The sequence below is a fragment of the Esox lucius genome, chromosome 5 (genome assembly GCF_011004845.1).
Source record: "Esox lucius isolate fEsoLuc1 chromosome 5, fEsoLuc1.pri, whole genome shotgun sequence".
NCBI classification, from domain to species: domain Eukaryota; kingdom Metazoa; phylum Chordata; class Actinopteri; order Esociformes; family Esocidae; genus Esox; species Esox lucius.
The window spans coordinates 18,903,714-18,928,286 of record NC_047573.1 but is presented as its reverse complement, the minus strand read 5'-3'; the positions used below and the strand labels follow the sequence as shown (position 1 = coordinate 18,928,286).

The window sequence follows — 24,573 nt, the reverse complement described above, 5'->3', positions numbered from 1 at the left end:
TATAGTACATACTAAATATCTACATCTGGTTCATGAATCAAAAACCACAATTATTGTTTTTATTACTTAAATGCTGTTGTGAAAATAATACACAATATTCAGGTATTTCGATTATGTGTTGTATGTATAGGGAAGAATGAGGAGGAATGATCTGACGTCTGACCTCAGTGGGTCTTCCTGGGAAAATAAAGGTTAAAGAAAACATAAAAATAAAGGAGTCAGACAACCAGACTCATCATTAAACATCATCCCTTTCAGGTAGTTGAGTTGTCCATAAATTGCCGTCATGTTTAGCCTTACGTTATGTTCAGCATTACAAAGGGGTTTTAAAAGCATTGGCATGGCCTGGGGACTCATTGAGTAGATACCTAGGACCCTGTGATGAAATAGCCTCTTCTCTAGGGGGTGTCACACTCTCACAAACATGCGTCATCCCACTGCAGTGAAATGGACTAGGAACTCCAAGAGGTCAAGCACAAAATCAATGTCTAATGTAGTGCTGTAGCTTGAATAACGTTTGCAGAATGACCCTTCAGGTATCGTACATCACCTGCTACTACGGTCAACCCTGGTTGTGTCCCAAGTGGTAACCGGGTTCTGCGGTCAAAAGCAGGGCACTAGAGGGGGAGTGAGGAGCCATTTGGGACAGATCCCCTGTAGATGTTTGACGTCAGAGGCATTCAGACACATTTCCTCAGCTAAATGCAGTATTGATCACTGCCTGAGCTGGGACAGGAGCCCTTGGAGACCCAGTGCAAGCATCCCTATTGACTCTGTCACGCCCATATTGATTAGGTTTACAATAGCAAATGATAAGTGAATAAACAATGACAGATTGTAGTAGCAGGACAGAGTAGAAAAGGATAACGACAGTTGGTCTTTGTTTGGAACTGAAGGGTCAGGGCATTTTTCAACTACTAGCTGGAGAATCCACACAATTCCAAATTCTCTCCTAGGTAAGCAGTTATTTTGTTTTTTTAATATGAAAGCATTTAAAGCACACGTCATTCACAGCAACAGTGACAGGTACATTTTTCTTAATCCTTATACTATAGATACAGTGGGGAGAACAAGTATTTGATAACCTGCAAAATCGGCAGTGTTTCCCACTTACAAAGCATGTAGAAAAATCCAGAAAATCACATTGTATGATCTTTAAGTAATTAATTTGCATTGTATTGCATGATATAAGTATTTGATACTTTGATATTTGGTACAGAAACCTTTGTTTGCAATTACAGAGATCATACGTTTCCTGTAGTTCTTGACCAGGTTTGCACACACTGCAGCAGGGATTTTTGCCCACTCCTTCATACAGACCTTCTCCAGATCCTTCAGGTTTCGGGGCTGTCGCTGGGCAATACAGACTTTCAGCTCCCTCCAAAGATTTTCTATTGGGTTGGGATTGGGTTGGCTGTGTGTTTCGGGTCGTTGTCATGCTGGAAGACCCAGCCACGACCCATATTCAATGCTCTTACTGAGGGAAGGAGGTTGTTGGCCAAGATCTTGCAATACATGGCCCCATCCATCCACCCCTCAATACGGTGCAGTCGTCCTGTCCCCTTTTCAGAAAAGCATCCCCAAAGAATGATGTTTCCACCTCCATGCTTCACGGTTGGGATGGTGTTCTTGGGATTGTACTCATCCTTCTTCTTCCTCCAAACACGGCGAGTGGAGTTTAGACCATAAAGCTCTATTTTTGTCTCATCAGACCACATGACCTTCTCCCATTCCTCCTCTGGATCATCCAGATGGTCATTGGCAAACTTCAGACACGCATTGACATGCGCTGGCTTGAGCAGGGGGACCTTGCGTGCGCTGCAGGATTTTAATCCATGACGGTGTAGTGTGTTACTAATGGTTTTCTTTGAGACTGTGGTCCCAGCTCTCTTCAGGTAATTGCATGGAGCCCCAGACCGAGGGAGATTAACCGTCATCTTGAACCTCTTCCATTTACTAATAACTGTGCCAACAGTTGTTGCCTTCTCACCAAGCTGCTTGCCTATTGTCCTATATCCCATCCCGGCCTTGTGCAGGTCTACAAATGTATCCCTGATGTCCTTACACAGCTCTCTGGTCTTGGCCATTGTGGAGAGGTTGGAGTAGAGTGTGTGGTAACAGTTGACAAGTTCAAACAGGTGCAGTTAATACAGGTAATGAGTGGAGAATAGGAGGGCTTCGTAAAGTAAAACTAACAGGTCTGTAAGAGCCGGAATTCTTATTGGTTGGTAGGTGATCAAATACTTATATCATGCAATAAAATGCAAAATAATTATAAAAAAATCATACAATGTGATTTTCAGGATTTTTGTTTAAGATTCCATCACTCACAGTTGAAGAGTACCTATGATAAAAATGACAGACCTCTACATGCTTTGTAAGTAGGAAAACCTGCAAAATCGGCAGTGTATCAAATACAGGTGCTGGTCATAAAATTTAAATATCATCAAAAAGTTGATTTATTTCAGTAATTCCATTCAAAAAGTGAAACTTGTATAATGTACACATTCATTCCACACAGACTGAAATATTTCAAGTGTTTATTTCTTTTAATTTTGATTATTATAACTAATGAAAACCCCAAATTCAGTATCTCAGAAAATTAGAATATTGTGAAAAGGTTCAATAACCGCACCCTGGAGAGAATTGTGAAACAAAACCCATTCAAAAATGTGGGGGAGATTCATAAAGAGTGGAGTGCAGCTGGAGTCAGTGCTTCAAGAACCACCACCCACAGACATATGCAAGACATGGGTTTCAGCTGTCGCATTCTTTGTGTAAAGCCACTCTTGAACAAGACACAGTGTCAGAAGTGACTCGCCTGGGCTAAAGACAAAAAGGACTGGACTGCTGCTGAGTTATGTTGTCTGATGAAAGTACATTTTGCATTTCCTTTGGAAATCAAGGTCCCAGAGTCTGGAGGAAGAGAGGAGAGACACAGAATCCACGTTGCTTGAAGTCCAGTGTAAAGTTTCCACAGTCAGTGATGGTTTGGGGTGCCGTGTCATCTGCTGGTGTTGGTCCACTGTGTTTTCTGAGGTCCAAGGTCAACGCAGCCATCTACCAGGATGTTTTAGAGCACTTCATGCTTCCTGCTGCTGACCAACTTTATGGAGGTGCAGATTTCATTTTCCAACAGGACTTGGCACCTGCACACAGTGCCAAAGCTACCAGTACCTGGTTTAAGGACCATGGTATCCCTGTTCTTAATTGGCCAGCAAACTCGCCTGACCTTAACCCTATAGAAAATCTATGGGGTATTGTGAAGAGGAAGATGCGATACGCCAGACCAAACAATGCAAAAGAGCTGAAGGCCACTATCAGAGCAACCTGGGCTCTCATAACACCTGAGCAGTGCCACAGACTGATCGACTCCATGCCACGCCGCATTGCTGCAGTAATTCAGGCAAAAGGAGCCCCGACTAAGTATTGAGTGCTGTACATGCTCATACTTTTCATGTTCATACTTTTTAGTTGGCCATTTTTTTGTATTGTTCTTAAGTAATATTCAAATTTTCTAAGATACTGAATTTGGGATTTGCATTAGTTGTAAGTTATAATCATCACAATTAAAATAAATAAACATTTGAAACATATCAGTGTGTAATGAATGAATATAATATACAAGTTTCACTTTTTGAATGGAATTACTGGAATGAATCAACTTTTTGATGATATTCTTATTTTATGACCAGCACCTGTACTTGTTCTCCCCACTGTATACACAATGTGCCCAAATTCTTGACATTGGCCAAGTGTTAAATGTTTCCTGGTAATTCATTGGGAACATTTCATATCTGGAAGACAAAAGATCTTCCAGAGCCATTATTTTCCTTATTTAATTATTAATTACACCCACGTCAGATATGCTTCTCAGTAAAAGGTGAAAATGCATTTTGATCAAAGAGAAATTACTTTTACAATATACATTTTCACAGGACAAATGTGATTCTTTATATTCTGAATTGTTCAGTATTGTCATTCACATTATATCCTCGAAGTAAATCACTGCAGGCTCGGGTGAGTTGTCTACGGGGAAATGTGTTGTCTCCAACAAGGCAAACCAAACCATGTTACTAACTATTATACTTTTCAATCAACAAGGAAAAGGCCATGATCAACTTGCTCAGAGAAAACTCTTCTTAATTAGCTTGTAGGCAGCTGACCTGCCACAAGGAGTCACTAGAGTGCCATTAATTCCCCTTAACGGAAGGTGTCGTGCCAATTTTCACTGCCCTTGGAGGTTCACCTGGCCATGGCCCTGAGATGCAGGGTCGTAGACTGCAGCGTCCATCTGGATGGTACCCGCGACAGCTTTTGAACATGAAACAGTTTGTGTGATCATCTTTGTTGTCACAAGAAGTGGGCACAATAACTCAACATTTCACAGACATACACTTCGCTTTTGGGAGACATTTTCTATATCGTATCTTAAAATCCATATCTATGTTCCATTTAGAATTTTTTTACAAGAGGACAACAGGGTTTTTCCAACCTGTTGAAAATCCTGGTTGCAGTGTACCATCAGTGTGCCAGGGTCCCACAAAGGCCAGTGCTAATAGTCTCAGCACTGTCTAGGGGTGGATGGGTATGACATGAGACAGTCGCCTTGTCATGTTCTAGTGACTACTTGTGGTGGGGCACCTGCAAAGGGCTGTTGACTGGTGATTGCACCTTCCTCCAAGTACGTAGGTAGGTGGTGATTACAGTACTCTCCGGCTGAGGAAGCCGTGAGATACAGTTTGAAGCTGGCTCGTCAATCTGTGCGTGGGAGAAACATTTTAAATACAAAAATGTATGATTCTGTGATGCCAGAGAGAGAGGTAAGATTTCAATTAGGCTGGAGGTACAGAATCTTGCCTAAAGTAATTGGTTCACTCTCTCTCCAGAAATGTATTTATATGTTGTTGGAATTGTTGCTGCTATGTAAATATATCTGGATTGGTGCAGTTATGCTACTATTTGTGTGTAGCGTTTACAACATAATATCTGGTCAGAACCTAAATTCCTTAAAGATTAAGCGTGTGCGTAATAATGTCAGGTGCTGATGAAGATATATTCATTTCTTGGACTGAGAAGCATCTGTACTTTTCTTGCCGGACAGCTTGTGGTAGGTTAGACCTACATAAAAATCACCTCAAATTAATAACAGGGGAGGGCATTTACAGCTGGCTGCTCAGACGGTCCCAGCTAGTGGCTTTTTCATGGACCTTTTACACATTTACGATGCTTCATCCATTTTCTGTTAGGCAGTTGGACACGGCTTGTTTAAGACACATAGTGGTTTAAATCGCCTCAGATTCTATTCATACAGTGAGTTATACTGATGGCCATTTGTTTTGATGCAATGATGCATTTACCTGGATTATAGCTAAATGCCAGGTTAGGACAGGTAGCTAAAGAAACTATCGTGGAGTAGAACAGTTCAGGTCCTGAAGCTTACCCAGACTGATTCCTGCCAACGCAGTGCAGGGATGAGAGAATCACTGCAACCTGCATTTTATTCCATTAAGTCAATGACATGATTCAGATCCAGATTCAATAGCTTGAATCTGATTCAATAGCTTGAATTTTATTCCATTAAGTCAATGACATGATTCAGATTCAATAGCTTTTTTCCATGTTCAGTCTTTATAACTCTTAATCAAAAGCTCAAAGGAAACCTTGTGCCATGTGCAAATTCAGGGCAACGATACACTCTCAGGATACATTTCTTTAATTCTATTTGAACTACTGTTCATCAACCCGGCCAGGGCTGTGAAAAGAAAGAAGTTTGTACATGAATGAGGTTATCAGAATGATACAAACGAACAATGAAGAAACTTGTATTTTGAGGGAAACCCCCCCCCAAGTGAATGGATTAGCAAGGCTATTTTCTCTCTCCACCATGCCTCTCATAGGGCTTCATGCTGAGAGTCCATTAACAAACCCTACAGGACACAAATATCAAGATGGCCCAATAGCGTTAGTTATTGGAGGAAAACAGATTGCAGCAAGTGAGAGAGAAACAGAAAGTAATACAGTAGGTCTTTCGCGCCTTCCAGATTAGTTCAGATAATAATACATTAGGATTAAGATAATTTGCCAAAACACAAAAATAGCAATATGATCAAATTAATAATGGGAAAGGTCACATAAGGGTAGGCATCTAAGCCAACAAAGACAAATTCACTTACTAATGCTATTAATTATGAATGTATTTTTGTAGTTCCAGGAGAACTCTGTTTATAAATGGATCAAATATCCAACTGTGATTAAAATAAATGTTTGACTTGAAATGGTTCTATTTCTCCCTGCAGTGAATTACATTTCCATTATGCTACTGAATATATACCTACTGACCTCATTGAAATAAAAAAAGACATATCCTACAGTGGATATGAAAAGTCTACACACCCCTGTTTAAATGCCAGGTTCTTGTGATTGTAAAAGAACGAGACAAAGATAAATCATGTCAGAACTTTTTCCACATTTAATGTGATCTATAACGTGAACAATTCAATTGAAAAACAAACTGAAATCTTTGAGGGAGAAAAATAAAAATAAATTAAACTCACAATAACCTGGTTGCATAAGTGTGCACACCCTTAAACTAATACTTTGTTGAAGCTCCTTTTGATTTTATTACAGCACTCAGTCTTTCTGGGTAGGAGTCTATTAGCATGGCACATCTTGACCTGGCAATATTTGCCCACTCTTCTTTGCAAAAGTTCTCAAAATCTGTCAGATTGCGAGGACATCTCCTGTGCACAGCCCTCTTCAGATCACCCCACAGATGTTCAACTGGATTCAGGTCTTGGCACTGGCTGGGCCATTCCAAAACGTTAATCTTCTTTTGGTAAAGCCATGCTTTCGTGGATTTGGATGTGTGCTATGGGTCGTTGTGCTGAAAGGTGAACTTCCTCTTTATCTTCAGCTTTCTAATTCCCTCCACCATGACTACTGAAGAAAAACTTCCCCAAAGCATGTTGCTGCCACCAACATTCTTCACTGTGGGTATGGTGTTTTTTGGGTGATATGCAGTGTTGTTGTTGTGCCGAACAACCTTTTGGAATTATGGCCAAAAAGTTCAACCTTAGTTTCATCAGACCATAACACATTTTCCCAAGTGCTTTTGGGAGACCTGATGTTTGTTTTTGCAAATTTCAGCCAGGCTTGCACGTTTTTCTTTGTAAGAAAATGCTTCCTTGTTGCCACCCTACCCCATAGCCCATTCATATAAAGAACATGGGTGATTGTTGTCACATGTAGCACACAGCCAGTACTTGACATCAATTCCTGCAGTTCCTTTAATGTTGCTGTAGGCCTCTTGGAAGCCTCCCTGACCAGTTTTTTTTTTCTCGTCTTTTCATTAATTTTGGATGGACGTCCAGGTCTTGGTAATGTCTCTTTTGTGCCATATTTTCTCCACTTGATGATGAATGTCTTAACTGTGTTCCATGGTATATCTAATGCTTTGGACATTCTTTTGTACCTTTCTCCTGACTGATATCTTTCAACAATGAGATCCCTCTGATGCTTTGGAAGCTCTCTGTGGACCTTTGCTCTGAGATACAACTAAGAAAATGTCGGGAAGCTCCTACTAGAACAGCTGAACTTCATTTGTGATTAATCAGAGTCACTTAAAATGATTGCAGGTGTGTAATTACTTCTATTTAACATGAGTTTGAATATGACTGGTTAATTCTGAACACAGCCACATCCCCAGTTATAAGAGGGTGTGCACACTTACGCAACCAGGTTATCATAAGGTTTTTATTTTTCCCCTCAAAGATTTCAGTTTGTTTTTCATTTGAATTGTTCACATTATAGGTCATATTAAAAGTGGAAAAAGTTCTGACATGATTTATCTTTGTCTCATTCTTTTACACTTTTTATATCCACTGAACATCCTAAACAAATCACGACAACAGTCGTCATTAAAGGAGATTTAATAATTTATGTGTCAGCGGTTGTCCTGGAAATTCAGAGTAGATGTTCAATATTAATAATATACAGATAATTTATCACTAACAGAGACTGACCCTCCCTTCCGTATTTGGTGCCACTGCTTAGACTGACAGTGGCTTCACAATTTCTAATGTAACCTTAGTCATTTTCCAACAAGTCTAGCAAATTATTTTCTATCTGTTTGAGTACACCAGTAAGGACATTGCTCCCTTTGCCAAGAACCACGTAGTTTGACTCAACCAGGCTGCACAAATATATTGGTCATAGATCAATAGTGACTAATAATGCTGAAAAAACAATCCAATCAAAAATGTAATCCCTCTGTGATTAAACTTTTGATCTGGGACAAACTGCCAAAATCTGAAGACAATCAAATCAAAGTTGTTCCCTAATCGTCACTCCTGACTTAATCCATTTCCAATTATTTCACATTGCCTTGAATATAATCTTCCTAAAACACAGCTCAGGAAAAAAACATAGACACCAATGCACCTTTTTCTTTCCATTCCAAAAAAATGTAAAAGGAACGTTTTGAGTGAGGAACAGAAGCGTTCAATTTGCAGTAGTCTCTTAATTTTAACCCTTCTGTTCCTCACTCAAAACCTTCCTTTACGACTTCAACCTGACAGTTGAAATGGGAGCCAGACCTGCTGTTTATCTTAAATTAAGGTGCTCACTAAAATACTAGTTGGCCAGCTCATAGTACATGCATAGTGTGCCAAAAAAAGGTTCTGACCAAGGGGATTTTCATTCACATTTATTTTAAAATCAGACCTTGTGGACATTGGTTCTGAAGTGTGTGTGCGTGTGTGTGTGTTCTGTTTATTTCTCAGTGGGTGCATTCAAAGTCTGTCATCGTGAGAAAAAGAGAAGAATAGCTAAACAAAAAGTGCATCTTATACAAAGAAAGACGACAGAACTGTGAAGCGACTGAGCACCACCTAACTCCCACTCCCCCACACTTCCACACACACACACACACATGCACGCACGCACACAAACACACAAACATACATACACATGAACACACACATGCACACAAGTTGCTGATCAAGTGTCTGTAGTCTACAGACAGCCAATGCTCACTTCAGACAGTCACAGCAGCATCCCAAATCGCGTCCTTAACTCACTATATAGTGAAGGGACTTTTAGAAGAGCCACGTGGACCCTCAATTCACTATATAGTGAACAGAGTTTAACCAGAGCCCTGTGAACACTGACCAAACTTAACACATCTCAAACATAGTAGGGGTGGCCGTTTGAGAGGCAGCCCGCTGGATGTTCACTGCTGGATTTGTTTGATTATTTCTTTTAGCAGGCAAGAGATGCAGCACTGAGTGAGAGGAGGAAGAGGAGGGTCCTCAGAGATGGATGCCTGGCTCCTCTGGAGGAGACCCCCGTAACCTCCTTTAAGGTAAAGGTCTCCCGGGGATGTTCACATGTTGGTGCTCATTCGTGATTGGCTGTTGGCAGAGTTGAGTTCCCCCTGGCTGCCCTCTCTGGGTGGAGACTGGGGAGAGAACGAGAGGGGAGACGGGGAGGTGGGGTTCGGGGAAAAAGAAGAACTCTTGAGTGGTGGGTCAGAAGTCAGACAAGAGGTTGAAGTGTAGGGTCAATAAGTGAACTGTTGCTGGTTTGAATCCCCAATCCAACAAGGTGAAAAATAACCGTGCCCTTGAGCAAGGTGCTTTACCTCAATTCTCACTCTAGATAAGAGTGTCTGCCAAATGAACCTACTGTACACAGAATACATAAAGAGGAAAATGTATGAAACAGATGAAAATATCAGGAAACAGAGACAGAGCAGCTCCCTGTGAGACTGCAGCACTACCTTGACGTGAATCTGGTTGCGCAGCACGGCAGCTCGTAGGATCATAGCTTTGGCTCGCCTCTGAAACTCCTTGCCCATGTGGATGGACTTTTCAAACGTGTGGCTCCTCTGATCCACGTCCCGTGCATACAAAATCTGAGACGCGGAAAACAGTAGAGACAGTACATAACGGTGTGTTTGAACAGAAACGCGCTTGGCATCAAAAAAGACAGAGGGACCCCGACAGACAGTCTGGGGAGAACAGCACTGGGGAAAATCCTATGGGTCACTGTTAAATCAACAGAACATGTTGCATTAGAAGATAAGCACTCGGACAATGAAACAGTAATCATGGCATATCACGCGTGTCTGTGTGTCTGTGTGTGTGTGTGTGTGTAATTGACTGGGCTGACCATGTTCTCCTATTCAATGCATCAGAAGGTAGCACAGAGCCAACCTCACCCAGATTGCAGGTTCTACCAACCTCGATGCAGTTACGTGACCATCGATGATGCCCGAGACATGCCACAACATGCCTCCCCAAAAGCCCAGCGTGTAAAACTAACACACAACCATGCCAAGTGTTGTACAGAACCATGAACACATGGAACTACCATCCACCATTAACAACTAAAGCAAATGGCAGAAGTACCTCAAATTACTGACATCCACAATCCCTCATACTCAATCCGCCTGTTTTTTTATTGCATTTTAAATGTGTGACGGATGGGGTCTATTAATGCACCAGTATTTAGTTCTTTTGGTTGTTATATGTAGGAGTCTGTTATACATCTTGATCCTAATATTTGGCAGTCTCAGCCACCCACACAGACTAACGATGCATTGTCTCCATACTGCAGAGTAGCTGATTCGGATCGCAATAAACTAAGCTGCAGGCCTTCCTAAAACCTTTTTGGAATCATGAATAACAGAATTACGAGAAAAACTTTGACATTGATACGTACAAAATCCCAAAAGAAGTTGAATAGGGCACTGGTCCGTCTCTCTGTGGGTGTGCCAACAAAAATGCAGTAAGCCAGTGGTGGTCAAAAAGACAGTGTAAGTGGCTTTTTAAGTGATTGTGTCGTGGACGGTCAAACCTGTACTAATCTCCTAATTGTGCTCAAGTGTGGCAGATGCAGACAGCACAATATACATTGGACAAAAGGAAAGTGGACTGGTTTCAGATAATAGATAATCAGTTAGTTTCTAGACTATTAGCATTCTGTTCAGATACTTGAAGGCTTTGCAACGTTAGTTTGAGTTCACACCGCCACTGCTAGAATAGATGCCAGCTTCAAGGTCGGTACATATTTGACAGGAGAAAAGGACTAACAAAGTTTGCGTAACCACTGGCAACAGTGCCAACGTAGCAAACGCCCTGCCCATGATTGAGTACATACTAGAACGTTTTACAGGCTGAACCTTAAAATCTCTAATAAGTATTACATCTTTCAAAAGCACTTTTAACTTCAAATCGTTTCTTTTATTCGGTTAGCCTATGATTACCATGATCTTATCTTAGTCAGGTTATCTACGCTGTTAACACCCAAGTGTTTGAAGGTTGCAATTAATAACTGTAATTGCAGCATTTGCCTCCCCCCCCCCACCAAAAAAAAGTGATTTAATATTTCATCAAAACAGTTCAGACCCAGACCAGATCAAAGCAGTTGGCTAGGTCTCTATGGTCAACCTGTGAAGTAGAAAGTGCTTTTCACAGCGTTAAGTGTTTATGTTTGAATCCCTTCCCGGATGTTATTTGTGGATTGATAAACTCAATGCGTGCGTGATTCAGTTGGGATGGGTAGGAGTCCTGACTCAATAGCGTGTTACCTTGCTGTGGGAGTCGATGCGTGCGTTGATGAGTCCCTCCAGTATGAGCTGGGTCAGCTCGTCCTCCAGAGCCAACACGGTGGTGTTGAAAGCCTGGGCCATCATGGTCATGTCTGCAGACACGTATGGGCTGAAATACTGCAACAACAACAGCACACGGACATCAACCCACATGAAACAAAAGGTAGCGTAGAAACGGGCATGAGCCGAACACAGACAGTGTATGGAGAAGATCTTGGTGCAAAACACACCCACTATGGCCGGCCTTCAAAACCTGCTCAGATAGTTTTACATGTCCAGAATGGATTTATTCTTTTTGACTACATATGAATTATTTACAACTTTGGGAATCACTGCACCGTCAACACACTCTCACAAACATGCGTCATCCCACTGCAGTGAAATGGACTAGGAACTCCAAGAGGTCAAGCACGAAATCAATGTCTAATGTAGTGCTGTAGCTTGAATAACGTTTGCAGAATGACCCTTCAGGTATCGTACATCACCTGCTACTACGGTCAACCCTGGTTGTGTCCCAAGTGGTAACCGGGTTCTGCGGTCAAAAGCAGGGCACTAGAGGGGGAGTGAGGAGCCATTTCGGACAGATCCTCTGTAGATGTTTGACGTCAGAGGCATTCAGACACATTTCCTCAGCTAAATGCAGTATTGATCACTGCCTGAGCTGGGACAGGAGCCCTTGGAGACCCAGTGCAAGCATCCCTATTGACTCTGTCACGCCCATATTGACATTGAGCAAGTGTTGGATGTTTCCTGGTGATTTATCGAGGAAACAATTAAATTCCTCCCCAGCTAGTGATCGTTACTGATGTTCCAGTGTCAATACATCTCCCAGGGGCGTTGTTTACATTATTTAATCAACCTTTACACACACATTTTAAATGGGTTGTTCACTGTGAGCCGGTGAAAATGTACGTTATGCAAATCCACGTTATCTTTAACCAGAACCCTTTCTCGCTCTCAATTGTGCCCCCAACGTTGGGACATTCTGTCACCACGGCTTTGTCTTTGGCGTCAGCCCCACGGTCGGGAGACCGGAGCATTTAGTGAGGCGTTTCTTCACCAGACCCACAGCTCTCGTGGTGCCGTCAGGTCCGCCAGATGGTTGGGAGACTCTGGGTAGCGTGGACTTCCTGTCTAATCTCCCATCAACATTCAGAGATGTCATTTAGTGATTATAGAGGCACGGCCACATGATCTTAAGTGGGGGGGCCTAATATGTCACCAGGTAAAAAAGGACACGGCAGCCACAATGGCCGAAAGGAAGTCATTTTACGGCGGTACATAAAGGCCACAGAAAATGGCATCCCTGCTGGAAAATTCCGTCCCTGCTCCTATCCCCAGTCAGTCTGTCTCACCTGTATGAGGGCTCTGTTTCGGATCAGTGTGTACAGGGTTCGTACATGGGGTGCCAGGTACATGTCTAACAGCAGGTTGTCCTGAGGGAGAAAGTCTGGATTTAGGACACGTTCTAAATGTGTTATCAACATAATGAATTCATCACAACAAAAAACCCTCAGATTTCTACACATTACATCCTGTGTGCGGGGGAGGGGCGGGCAGGTTGGAAAGACTGACATGTTGTGTTTTGGGGAGGGGCAGGTTGGTAAGACTGACATGTTGTGTTTTGGGGAGGGGCAGGTTGGTAAGACTGACATGTTGTGTTTTGGGGAGGGGCAGGTTGGTAAGACTGACATGTTGTGTTTTGGGGAGGGGCAGGTTGGTAAGACTGACATGTTGTGTTTTGGGGAGGGGCAGGTTGGTAAGACTGACATGTTGTGTTTTGGGGAGGGGCAGGTTGGTAAGACTGACATGTTGTGTTTTGGGGAGGGGCAGGTTGGTAAGACTGACATGTTGTGTTTTGGGGAGGGGCAGGTTGGTAAGACTGACATGTTGTGTTTTGGGGAGGGGCAGGTTGGTAAGACTGACATGTGTTTTGGGGAGGGGGCCGCAGATAAAGAGCAGCAACCAGGAAGACTCATGCTGGCAAGACTCCGTTGTAACTTTCAACTTTAAATTTTCCGTCTCATCTAATTAAAATGACTGCATCAAACATGGTAGAGATGCTAGATACAGTGAAATGAAAGATCCCAGAAATGTTCCACAAAAAGCTTATTACACTCAAATGTTACCTCAAATAAAGGTCAATATTTTTGAGGGGGGGGGGTAGAAAATCAAGCTGATAAAGAACATTACATTTTGTTAACAGATTTTTTTAATCATTTTTACCAAGAGTGAAAATAATTAGTAAGGGCACTGAAGTAGCAAGGAAGCAACAACAGCAGCTTAGCGAGGCTAGTTGAGAAAACATGCATTTCTTCCCTACTTCTAGTTACCAATAACATCTTAATTTAGATTACCAAGATGCAGCCAACCTTCTAGCTTGTGTGTTGTTGTCTCATTTAAAATGTTCAATCCATCATTTCATGTCCATCTGGCCTTGATTAAATACATCCTAACTAATAACACAATATTTTCTGTTCACGCATAGGTAACGATAGGTTACATGGTAACACAGGTACTGTGGCAGCCCTAACTGTCAATGTAATCATTAGTATTGATTTTTAACCACTCACCTTGATCTCGTCAAGCATTTTGAGACAGGAAGCATATTTTGACTCGTAGAACTTAAAGATGATGTCACGGACCTGAGGTTCCAATTCTAAGAATAATTTAAAGGAGCTGGGAGAAAATACAGGAATTAAACATGACGGATGGTAAGACAGCTCTGTTAGTATATGTTAACACACAAACAGTATATACAGCAAATCCATAGCTGCTCATGCAGGCGTAGAACCACACACCTGCTTGAGATGACATTCTTCTGTAGCTCCTGGCGGTCAAAGGTAGCGAGGGCACACATCCCTCCATATACAGCTACATTACTGGGGGAAAGAAGCTGAAGACAAATTTGTCTGGATTGGTTTCCTTTATTTGTACTTTGTTTAATCAAAGGCAGATCCACAGAAAGCGTCTTATCTGTTCGTACACTAGAATGCAAAGCACATAGCCGACACTTTGGTCCCAACACACATTCAAGCCGGTTTCACCACATAGACAACGTGCACTGAGGTTACAGTCATTCTGGCTCCATTCATAGCGAAAACGGATAACCATATGCTTTCTTGTGATAACAATGCGTTCCCCTTGGATATTAGGCAATTGCTGGGATACCTTGTTTTTTCTATTAAAAAGAAACCCTCCCAGAGCTGAACAGTTTAGGTCATGAAGCAGAGCGAGATTGAATTCCTGCCAATGAAGTGAGGGGATGAGCATCACGGACCCCGAAATGTCTGACTGACTCCGCGATATATATTGCGATCTGAAAAAATACAGGATGTCTTTACCAGATGACTTGAAAAGCTCTATTTGAGAATAATAAAATTATTCTAGAATGATTGGGGTGATTTTGTAGGGAACTACATCTTCATGGAAAATAAAAAAATTAAACAGAAAATGACTTTTTACCTTTTGACTTATTTTGGGTAGTTTAATTTATTATGTTAAATTAATACACTGTTTATAAGGGATCCAGGAGATTACAGGAGGCTTTATCTCAGTACTCAAACCAGGTTAAAACAGAGCATTCTCTATGGAGGAAGTTTCATTATCACAATAGGGAATTCATGTGAATGACAAAATCTAATCAAAAAGTCATTTCACATTTTATTACATTACAAATTAAATTACAAACCTCCTTTTTGAAAATAGTTATATCTTTTAATTTAAACCATTTGAAAAATGTAAAAGAGCAGCAATACACAAAAGTGTTAATAATTTGTAATAATAAAGCCAAAACCTAACTAATAAATACCAATGAACTTAACATGAATAACAAATATCAACACAGAACCATTGGATTTCACAAACTTTTGTTTTAAAATAAACTTTTCTTAGCAACAGTGCCAAAGGAAAACAGTGTTGATCATCATGGCTAGACAAATGGCGATTAAATTAAACTTTTCAACTGTATAAAATCTGGTTTCTTACTAAACAGTACCTAGTAAAATAAATAAATTTCTTTCTCACAACTGTAGAATATAATAAATCAAAATTCTATTCAAATATAATAACGTGACTTTAAGTATTCATACATTGCTCACTCAAACTTGAAGGTTTTTGGCCAAGAATACCAGTCTATTCACCATTACAGGCTTGAGACATGACCATTGGGAAGTGACAATGTTGCCACTTGTACTGGGAATGTATAGATACTTGTGGGCAAGCTTGGCGAAATGTGGAAAGCTTACTCTGGGTTTTCCACCATGCAAGTGGATCTTCCTCTTTGTCTATGGAAGGTGTTAGCAGGTAGTTGTTTAATTCTGCTTCCACAGCATCCTTGTGGGTCAGAGAGGAATCACCCTTTGCTGCAGCTCCGCTCTGTTTAAAGAAACTTCCCAAGGACTTCTTGGATTTCTTTGCCTGGGATGTATCAGCCACCTCAGTCTCCACTTCAGTGCTGCTGATTGATGTCTCCTCCTGGCATTCCATCATTTCTGATGCCACTCTGGCCTTGACTTGGGGCTTGTTGTCTTCACTGAGGAAGTCCATCTTGAACCCGGGGTCCAAACAAGAAGGCGCATCTAGCAGCTCCTGAGTAGCTTATTCTCTATATTTCTTGTTGATGTAGTGCAACATCTCAGTTTTCAAGGTCTTGGTCAAGTCTGTGTCTCCCACATGTATTAGCAGCATTGATGTGTTGAAGAGGTGAAGAACTGGCTTCACATATGAGACACTAACATAGTCTTCTTCTGAGAGTGCATCTGTGAAGTCCAGCAGTGGGCCCAGTGACTTACTGACAGATTCCTGGATATCCATATCTTGCCAGGTTAGAATTAGATGCTGTGTCTTCCTGTCCTCAGACCGGACCTGAATTATAGCCTTCTGCTGCTCTAGTATCCTGCTGATCATCTTCTGTCTGGAACCCCATCTTGTTTGGCATTCTGATATGAGGGAACGTGAAGGTTGATTGAGTTCCTTCTGGGATCTTTCAAGAGAAATTCTGGCCTTGAGAGAAGTGACCCACCAGCTTCTTGCAGACACCTGCAGCACGGTCAATGCGTCCATCCTTTTTCACTGCATTTTCTAAGGGAAAAAACAAAGACAAAATAAAGTACTTATTATTATACACATTTAATACATTTACTTTAATAAATGATTTATAAAAAATAAATAGCTCAAAAAGCTGTTTTGCAAATGATTACACAATTATTTATTTACAGATACAATTTAGTTTCAGCATGCTTTATGTTTTAAAGACCTATAACACATTAATTCTCACATCTTATATCTCAAGTTTAGCACTAACTATTTTACTTAATGATAACCCAAAATATAGGGGCATTCCATTGTTTGTTATTGTAAACAAATACAACATTTAAACATAAAAAAGATAGCAGAGATATATACAGGCGCTGGTTATAAAATTAGAATATCATCAAGAAGTTGATTTATTTCAGTAATTCCATTCAAAAAGTGAAACTTGTATAATGTATACATTCATTCCACACAGACTGATACATTTCAAGTGTTTTTTTCCTTTTAATTTTGATTATTATAACTGACAACTAATGAAAACCCCAAATTCAGTATCTCAGAAAATGCGAATATTGCTTAAGACCAACACAAAAAAATTATTTTTAGAAATGTTGGCCAACTGAAAAGTATGAACATGAAAAGTATGAGCATGAAAAGTATGAGCATGTACAGCACTCAATACTTAGTTGGGGCTCCTTTTGCCTGAATTACTGCAGCAATCCAGCGTGGCATGGAGTCGATCAGTCTGTGGCACTGTTCAGGTGTTATGAGAGCCCAGGTTGCTCTGATAGTGGCCTTCAGCTCTTCTGCATTGTTGGGTCTGGCGTATCGCATCTTCCTCTTCACAATACCCCATAGATTTTCTATAGGGTTAAGGTCAGGCGAGTTTGCTGGCCAAATAAGAACAGGGATACCATGGTCCTTAAACCAGGTACTGGTAGCTTTGGCACTGTGTGCAGGTGCCAAGTCCTGTTGTAAAATGAAATCTGCATCTCCATAAAGTTGGTCAGCAGCAAGAAGCGTGAAGTGCTCTAAAATTTCCTGGTAGATGGCTGCGTTGACCTTTGACCTTAGAAAACCCAGCGGACCAACACCAGCAGATGACATGGCAACCCCAAAGCATCACTGACTGTGGAAACTTTACACTGGACTTCAAGCAACGTGGATTCTGTGCTTCTCCTCTCTTCATCCAGACTCTGGGACCTTGATTTCCAAAGGAAATGCAAAATGTACTTTCATCAGACAACATAACTCAGCAGCAGTCCAGTCCTTTTTGTCTTTACCCCAGGTGAGACGCTTCTGACGCTGTGTCTTGATCAAGAGTGGCTTGACACAAGAAATGTGACAGCTGAAACCCATGTCTTGCATACGTCTGTGCGTGGTGGTTTTTGAAGCACTGACTCCAGCTGCACTCCACTCTTTGTGAATCTCCCCCACATTTTTGAATGGGTTTTGTTTCACAATCCTCTCCAGGGTGCGGTTATCCCTATTGCTTGTACACTTTTTTCTACCACATCTTTTCCTTCCTTTCGTCTTTCTATTAATGTGCTTGGACACAGAGCTCTGTGAACAGCCAGCCTCTTTAGCTATGACCTTTTGTGTCTTGCCCTCCTTGTGCAAGGTGTCAATGGTCGTCTTTTGGACAGCTGTCAAGTCAGCAGTCTTCTCCATGATTGTGTAGCCTACAGAACTAGACTGAGAGATCATTTAAAGACCTTTGCAGGTGTTTTGAATTAATTAGCTGATTAGAGTGTGGCACCAGGTGTCTTCAATATTGAACCTGGGGTTTTCATTAGTTGTCAGTTATAATCATCAAGATTAAGAGAAAAAACACTTGAAATATATCAGTCTGTGTGGAATGAATGTATACATTATACAAGTTCCACTTTTTGAATTACTGAAATAAATCAACTTTTTGATGATATTCTAATTTTATGACCAGCACCTGTAGATATGAAACATTAATGCCATAGGATATCAGCCCAACCTGACAGTCTGTATCCTTCATTCTTCCCCAGCCCCATTCTCTACAATAAAAATATATGAAACTTATGAACATTTATATATTTCAGATCAGGTGCCTAGGTAATAATATGTAACAGTAATAGCATAGCAATAGCAACAATAGTAAAATAGAATGCACCATTGGGCATAACTTACCAACTGCTAGATGCAGTCTGTGGCCAAAGCACTGCAATCTGGTCCACTTGTTCAGGTGCAGCCTTCACCATGTTCGCGGCATTGTCTGTTGTAATACAGACTAGACGACTCTCATCTAGGCCCCAATCAGCTAAAGCTTCTCTCATCCCTGTCGCGATGTTCTCACTTGTATGATCCTCTGGGAAAATGCAGTTTGCAAACAGCGACTTTTGAGGTGGAAGTCCCCATTAATAAAGTGTACGGTCAGACTTCTGTAGGGCTCCGTTGTCCGGGTGGACCACAAGTCCATTGTTGCTGTATAATATTCCACTTGTGAACGCTCTGTTTCAACTTGTGCCTTGCAATTCTCGCACACCTCTGGGATGGAAACTTGAGAAAAATAGTTGCGTGATGGCATTACATACCGCTTGTGAAGCGACCGGATCATGTTTTTAAAACCATCTTTGGTAACCGTGTTAATTGGAACCATGTATTTGGCGACATTAAATGTTATTTAGTCTGTGATTTCTCTCCGCCATTTGGAACCTTTCTCGTATGGTGTAATACTGGCAAAGGCATCAGAAATAGATTTTTGCTTTGGACGGCATTGAGATGCATGTCAACCATGTGCAGAAACAAACTCTGTGTTTAAAATAACAATGATAATAAAGTGTGTATCCAATAACCCATAAATCAGAGGAAATTACCTTATATCAGACAGATATAATGCTAGTTTAACATTTTAAAAACATATATATATTGTAGACTGATATATGTTTATCTTACTAAATGGCACATTCTGCAATGTAACTATTGCAGATCGCAATGTCGATGCTGAAACGATATATCATGCAGCCCTACTTCAAATATTATTCTACTTAACCTATGACCTATGCTTCAAATGCTGATGACCACTGACCATTCAATAGCTTATTACCAGTGTCAGTGTTTTAAAAAAGCATAACACCCAGCCAAGACCGGAAACATTGGGTGTGTTTGAAAACTAAACGTTAACATACACGTTGTTTAACAGGTGGCACTGAAATACAACCTCTACCTTCTATCAATGTATATATACCAAATACCAACAATATATGAAACAATTGCAGACGTATATAACAATTGCCCCTTTAAAGAAAGACCAACCTCAGCAAAGTCACAGTGGTCAAATGAGGCCAGCAGGAAGCACTTGGCGGCTTGTTTGTACTTTCTAGAGGCCAGCTCAGCAAGGCCTGGGGGACAGAGAGACAGACGACAGTAGGTGAAGAAGAAGGTTGGGTGTTGAAAACATGGAGTTGGAACTAATTATCTGCATAAGTGTCTGCACCTTGTTGAAGACTGGCATCAGCTAGAAAATGTAATACCCTCTAGAGAACCACAGGTGAACACTTAGCACATTGTTCTGTAGAAACAGGCATGTCAGTTACCTGCAGCACATTTTAATTTGGTGAGAACCGACTGACTCTGACAATCTCGCTCCCCTCGTTGCTGAAACAAAAAGAGTAAATATATTTCCCAGGCAGAGAAAAACTTTTTTTTTTTAGAAATCAATAGTCTATAGTGGACGTATGCTTTACTCATATACATGACTTACCTCCGCGATCTCTGGTGTAGATTCAGCTTTACTGACATAACTAAGGACATGGGACCAGTTTTGGAGGTACACGCTAACCTGATCAACAAAAACACAACCGTCAGTAAGAAACCGTACAAAACACAAAGAAAGGCCGCCCCCTAGTGCTAGTCACTGGACTTAACCGGACTACAGAGAAGCAAGTCAGTAAGGATGACAAAATTATGCAGTAAGACACAAGGGGGTTTGGTAAATGGCCAATATACCCCTGCCAATAGTGCCTGGACACAGCGCTTAGCTTTCGTATATTGGTTATACATCACAAATCCCAAAGATTCAGCTATTACAATTATAAACCGGTTCCAACACGATTAGAGCAGGGAAAAGAGTTGGGAAGTCACACCAGTGGTTTAAAGCCTTATGGCTGTCAGCCAGTCAGTATTCAGGATTCAAACCACCCGGTTTATACTAAGAAACAGATCCCTAGACTATTTGGGAAAACAATATATCGGGACGAAGAGCCGTGACCACAACATGATGAAATACCTTAATGACATTAAGACACATGTTTATGACATGCTTGGCGCTGGTACAGTAGTCTCTGGCACGGGAGTAGCACTTGAGGGCGTTGCTGAGGTCACCGCAGTCCAAGTAGTGGTCGCCAAGATCGTCGTGGCCCCTTCTGAGGTGAAAATCAACATTGAGAGGGTTCAGGTCATGTTTCTCCCCTTTCTATGCAATTCCACTGATCTACAGTTAATGAACTAACAGTACCTTATGCAATTAACTACTACTACTACTACTACTACTACAAGTCTACTACTCTACAATTACTCCTCGAAATACAAGATTTGCCAATCATCGCAACACCTTGAGTGGCCACACGTTCTCTACCATTCAGCCATCAGATCTGCCACCAATGCTCCTTATAGGACAAATCACTGCCCTCAGTGCACCTCCATCAACTGGCCATCACAAAGTACTCAACGTGAGATCTACCGGTTAATGCTTATTAACAAATCTCTCCTAGGCCCCATTCTACCCTATTTGATATGTCTCCAGCACCCTGCCTCCTCCAAACGCATCACCCGCTCTGCTAGTCACATCCAGTTAAAAATCCCTAAAGCAAACATCTTTGGGTCGCTCCTCATTTCCGTCCGCCTCACGTAGCATTTGGAATGAAACTGCAAAAACGCAAGCTACTTTTGTCACCGCCGCAACTTTTAAAGACCCAAAACACTAACACGTTTACATTGTGGTTCGGTCATGTTGTCTTTCCCTCAAACCTGCCTGTCCCCTGCTGTATGGCTTTATATCGTCTGCTGTCAGGTCCATGTTTAATCACGTACGCTGTTATCATGTTCTGTTTGCTGCATATCTTCTGTTGTTCACTGGTGTCTCTATGCTCTTGGGTTTAACGTCTCTTTGTTAATACAGTGCCACTGTCATTCTGTCTGTTGTCGGCCGTCTCTCATTTAATCCTGTTTAAAAGTCATTTCTGAGATTATCAGCATCCAAAAATATCTTGGCCAACCCACCTGATGCTCTCTTTGATGGAGTTGCCTTTGTAGTTCTTCAGGTCAGTGTCCAGTTTCTCTAGTTTGAGCAGGGCCTTTTTCCTGGTAGACTCAGCCCATGCTGTGTCCAGGGGTGGAGGGTCTACTGGGCCGCCTTCCACCACGCCATCCGGAACGCTCTGGACCTCTCTGAACACACACACACACACCTCAAATCAAAAACTGAACGAAAACAACAAACGGCCCCTAACACAGCTGCGGGGTTTGGTGCAGGCAGCGCTGGTCTGTATTCGTCCAGGCCAGGTATGTGCTGCAGGGACATCTACCTGGTGGCCTCTGTGAGCTTGCGGTGAATCTCTTCATACACGTCCACGTTGAAGGTCCTGTGGACGAATGAGAGGGCCATCTTCAGGGCCTCTGCGCGGAGCTGGGGACAGTGTTCTGCTATGAACTGCAGCCTCTCGATTCGCATCAGACCACTGTAGCTGGAGGCATACTGCTCCAGATCCTGTACACACACACCTTAGATTTCATGCATGTCCTCATTCCTTTTCTATATATTTATTTGATTTCAGTTTAACTTCTAGGCTATTCCATGGTCAACCAGAGTATCTACAAATCAAGTTTCTCATGTCCAAATTAAACCCATATTAAACCCATGCAAACTGAAGGGCCACATCATTCAAATTGCCCATGTCCAATTGAGTAAACATTCAGGCCTATAATGTGAGCAGTAGTTGAGTATTGCGTAAATTACATAATGATGCCACATTTCCAATGCTGTTAAGCAGAAAGTCTGGACAGATTCATACCAGAGTGGGGTTTTCCACCACATAGTTGACGTCTGGTGCATTCTGTTGATCCTCCTGTGGGTCTGCATCTATCTGCATGGGCTCCACAACCCCCTAACACAAAGACAACACGCATCACCAACCCAGGAGAGTCGAAACAATGTCTACAGCTATTGGGAAGAAATCACACATCTTACCAAAGAAAATTGCTACAGTTTTGTGTTCTAAAGGAGGGTAGAAATAAAACTGACTTGTTTTGAATGTTTCTTTGTGTCGACTTAGATTTTAGTCTTTGATCAACTAAACAGCTACTTAAATAATTGCCTTAGGTCACCAAAGACTTTTGTACAGCATATTGCATATTGGTCTTCAACCTGCCCAGTTTCTCTACATTTCTTTATGACATTTAGTCTAGCCATCGCCCAAGATATCAATTACCTTCTGGACAACAAGAAATTCTTACATTTTCTTTATTTCTAATGATATACAGAACACATACTGCCCAGATAAATTATTTATAAAATAGTTACTGCCTAGATTAAAAACCTACATTGGAAGTGAAGATTAGAGCAATGGGATATTTCTTTTTTCCAATGGATATTGAAGAAAGAGAATAGAGAAGAAGTGTTGCACCACAAAAAGAAATGAGGGGGGGGGGGTAATCACACCATCACATTTTTGTAAATTTGCTATGTTCGGAGTAAGGACGAAAACGTCAAAACAAATATGATTTCATCTGCTCGAGTACTGAGATATTGGTGACTGTATTGTTGCTAGCAGATCATGTTATTACTGACTTGAAATCAAACAAAACATATTTGAGTATGCAGCACAGCTAAGCTTTCATCTGTACAACCAATTGAACTGAAGCAGTTCGTATCCACTAGATTATCAGCTGCGCGACATACATAGGTCATCAATTTGTTGACCAGGCATCACCCTGACTATGCATGACTAAGCCATCCTGAGGGGGTAGAAAACCATGGTGCTGTAGTGCCACTTCAACTTTTGAGTTAACCTGGAAGGGTAGGTTCGTTGAAATCAGAAAATCTATAAACTGATTTAATTACAAAGCACTGTAGTTCAGTGTGGTGACAACTCGGGACAAAGAAAACCCGGCAGCAATACCCAACAACTGTGATAAGAACAGGGTCGCCGGCAGTACACCAGCCATACTTTAAAACAAGCAGCTATAAGGGGTTCCTGGGGTGAAACTGACATTTCTTAAATAGAAACATACCATTCTAACGTTTAGAGGGTCCGCTATAATGAGCGTAAGAGTAACAGTGAATGGAAAGAAGTGCGTTAGTAAACTAGTTATAACGTTAGCTAGTTATATGAACTTGAGAAAGTTAGCCTAGCTAGCTAACCAGCACTGCTAGCGGCCCAGTTTAACCAGCTAGCTAGCTATTCGATTTATGCAAGGATGTTCTAGTGCTTGTCAGTATCCACACGCTCCCAAGTGAGCGCGAACACAGCCTTCTCCGAGTGCATCGCCGAAACACAGTTGCTCCGTAAACATGCATTCAAACCAATTAATAATTACCTGAAAGTTAAATACTTGCACAGGCAAAGGCATCTTTCCCCGTTTCTGACGTTGTGCAGAAACAAACAGCAGTGGGATATCACATCCGGGGCATGGGTTCACATTGATCTTTACGTAACAACGTTAGCACTGCTCTAGATGTGTCCATTCCAGTATTATTTCAATCTAAAACAATATTTTAATTACATTTGTAACCGACACACAGTGAATAACTTCAGTTCTAAAAATGAATGAAACTCTAATTGTAAATAATAACAATGTTAGGTCACCTTGAACAAGTGTTTTTTTACAGTAGGTTATACAGACTTAGTGGAGGGGTTTGGCTGCTTACGGCGAATTTGTTTTTACTGTACGATAAG

General features: G+C 41.4%; 1 protein-coding gene across 2 annotated transcripts; it reads right to left on the bottom strand.

Moving 5' to 3' along the window:
• Window positions 1-8,690: 8,690 nt before the first annotated feature.
• Window positions 8,691-24,315, bottom strand: LOC105005746 (COP9 signalosome complex subunit 1). 2 transcript variants are annotated; one of them, XM_010863906.4, is made up of 15 exons: window positions 24,215-24,315; window positions 22,690-22,782; window positions 22,204-22,385; window positions 21,899-22,066; window positions 20,907-21,042; window positions 20,382-20,459; window positions 20,215-20,275; window positions 19,934-20,019; window positions 14,416-14,510; window positions 14,188-14,293; window positions 12,970-13,050; window positions 11,594-11,731; window positions 9,782-9,916; window positions 9,644-9,686; window positions 8,691-9,460 (listed from the first exon to the last, which is right to left on the bottom strand). In XM_010863906.4, the coding sequence occupies exons 1-14, from the start codon at window positions 24,245-24,247 to the stop codon at window positions 9,684-9,686; spliced, it is 1,395 nt and encodes a 464-aa protein (XP_010862208.1). In that variant the 5' UTR covers window positions 24,248-24,315; the 3' UTR covers window positions 8,691-9,460; window positions 9,644-9,683. The 2 variants fall into 2 exon arrangements, with proteins under 2 accessions (XP_010862208.1, XP_010862199.1); XM_010863897.5 differs by lacking the exon at window positions 9,644-9,686 and having other exon boundaries at window positions 24,215-24,314.
• Window positions 24,316-24,573: the final 258 nt, after the last annotated feature.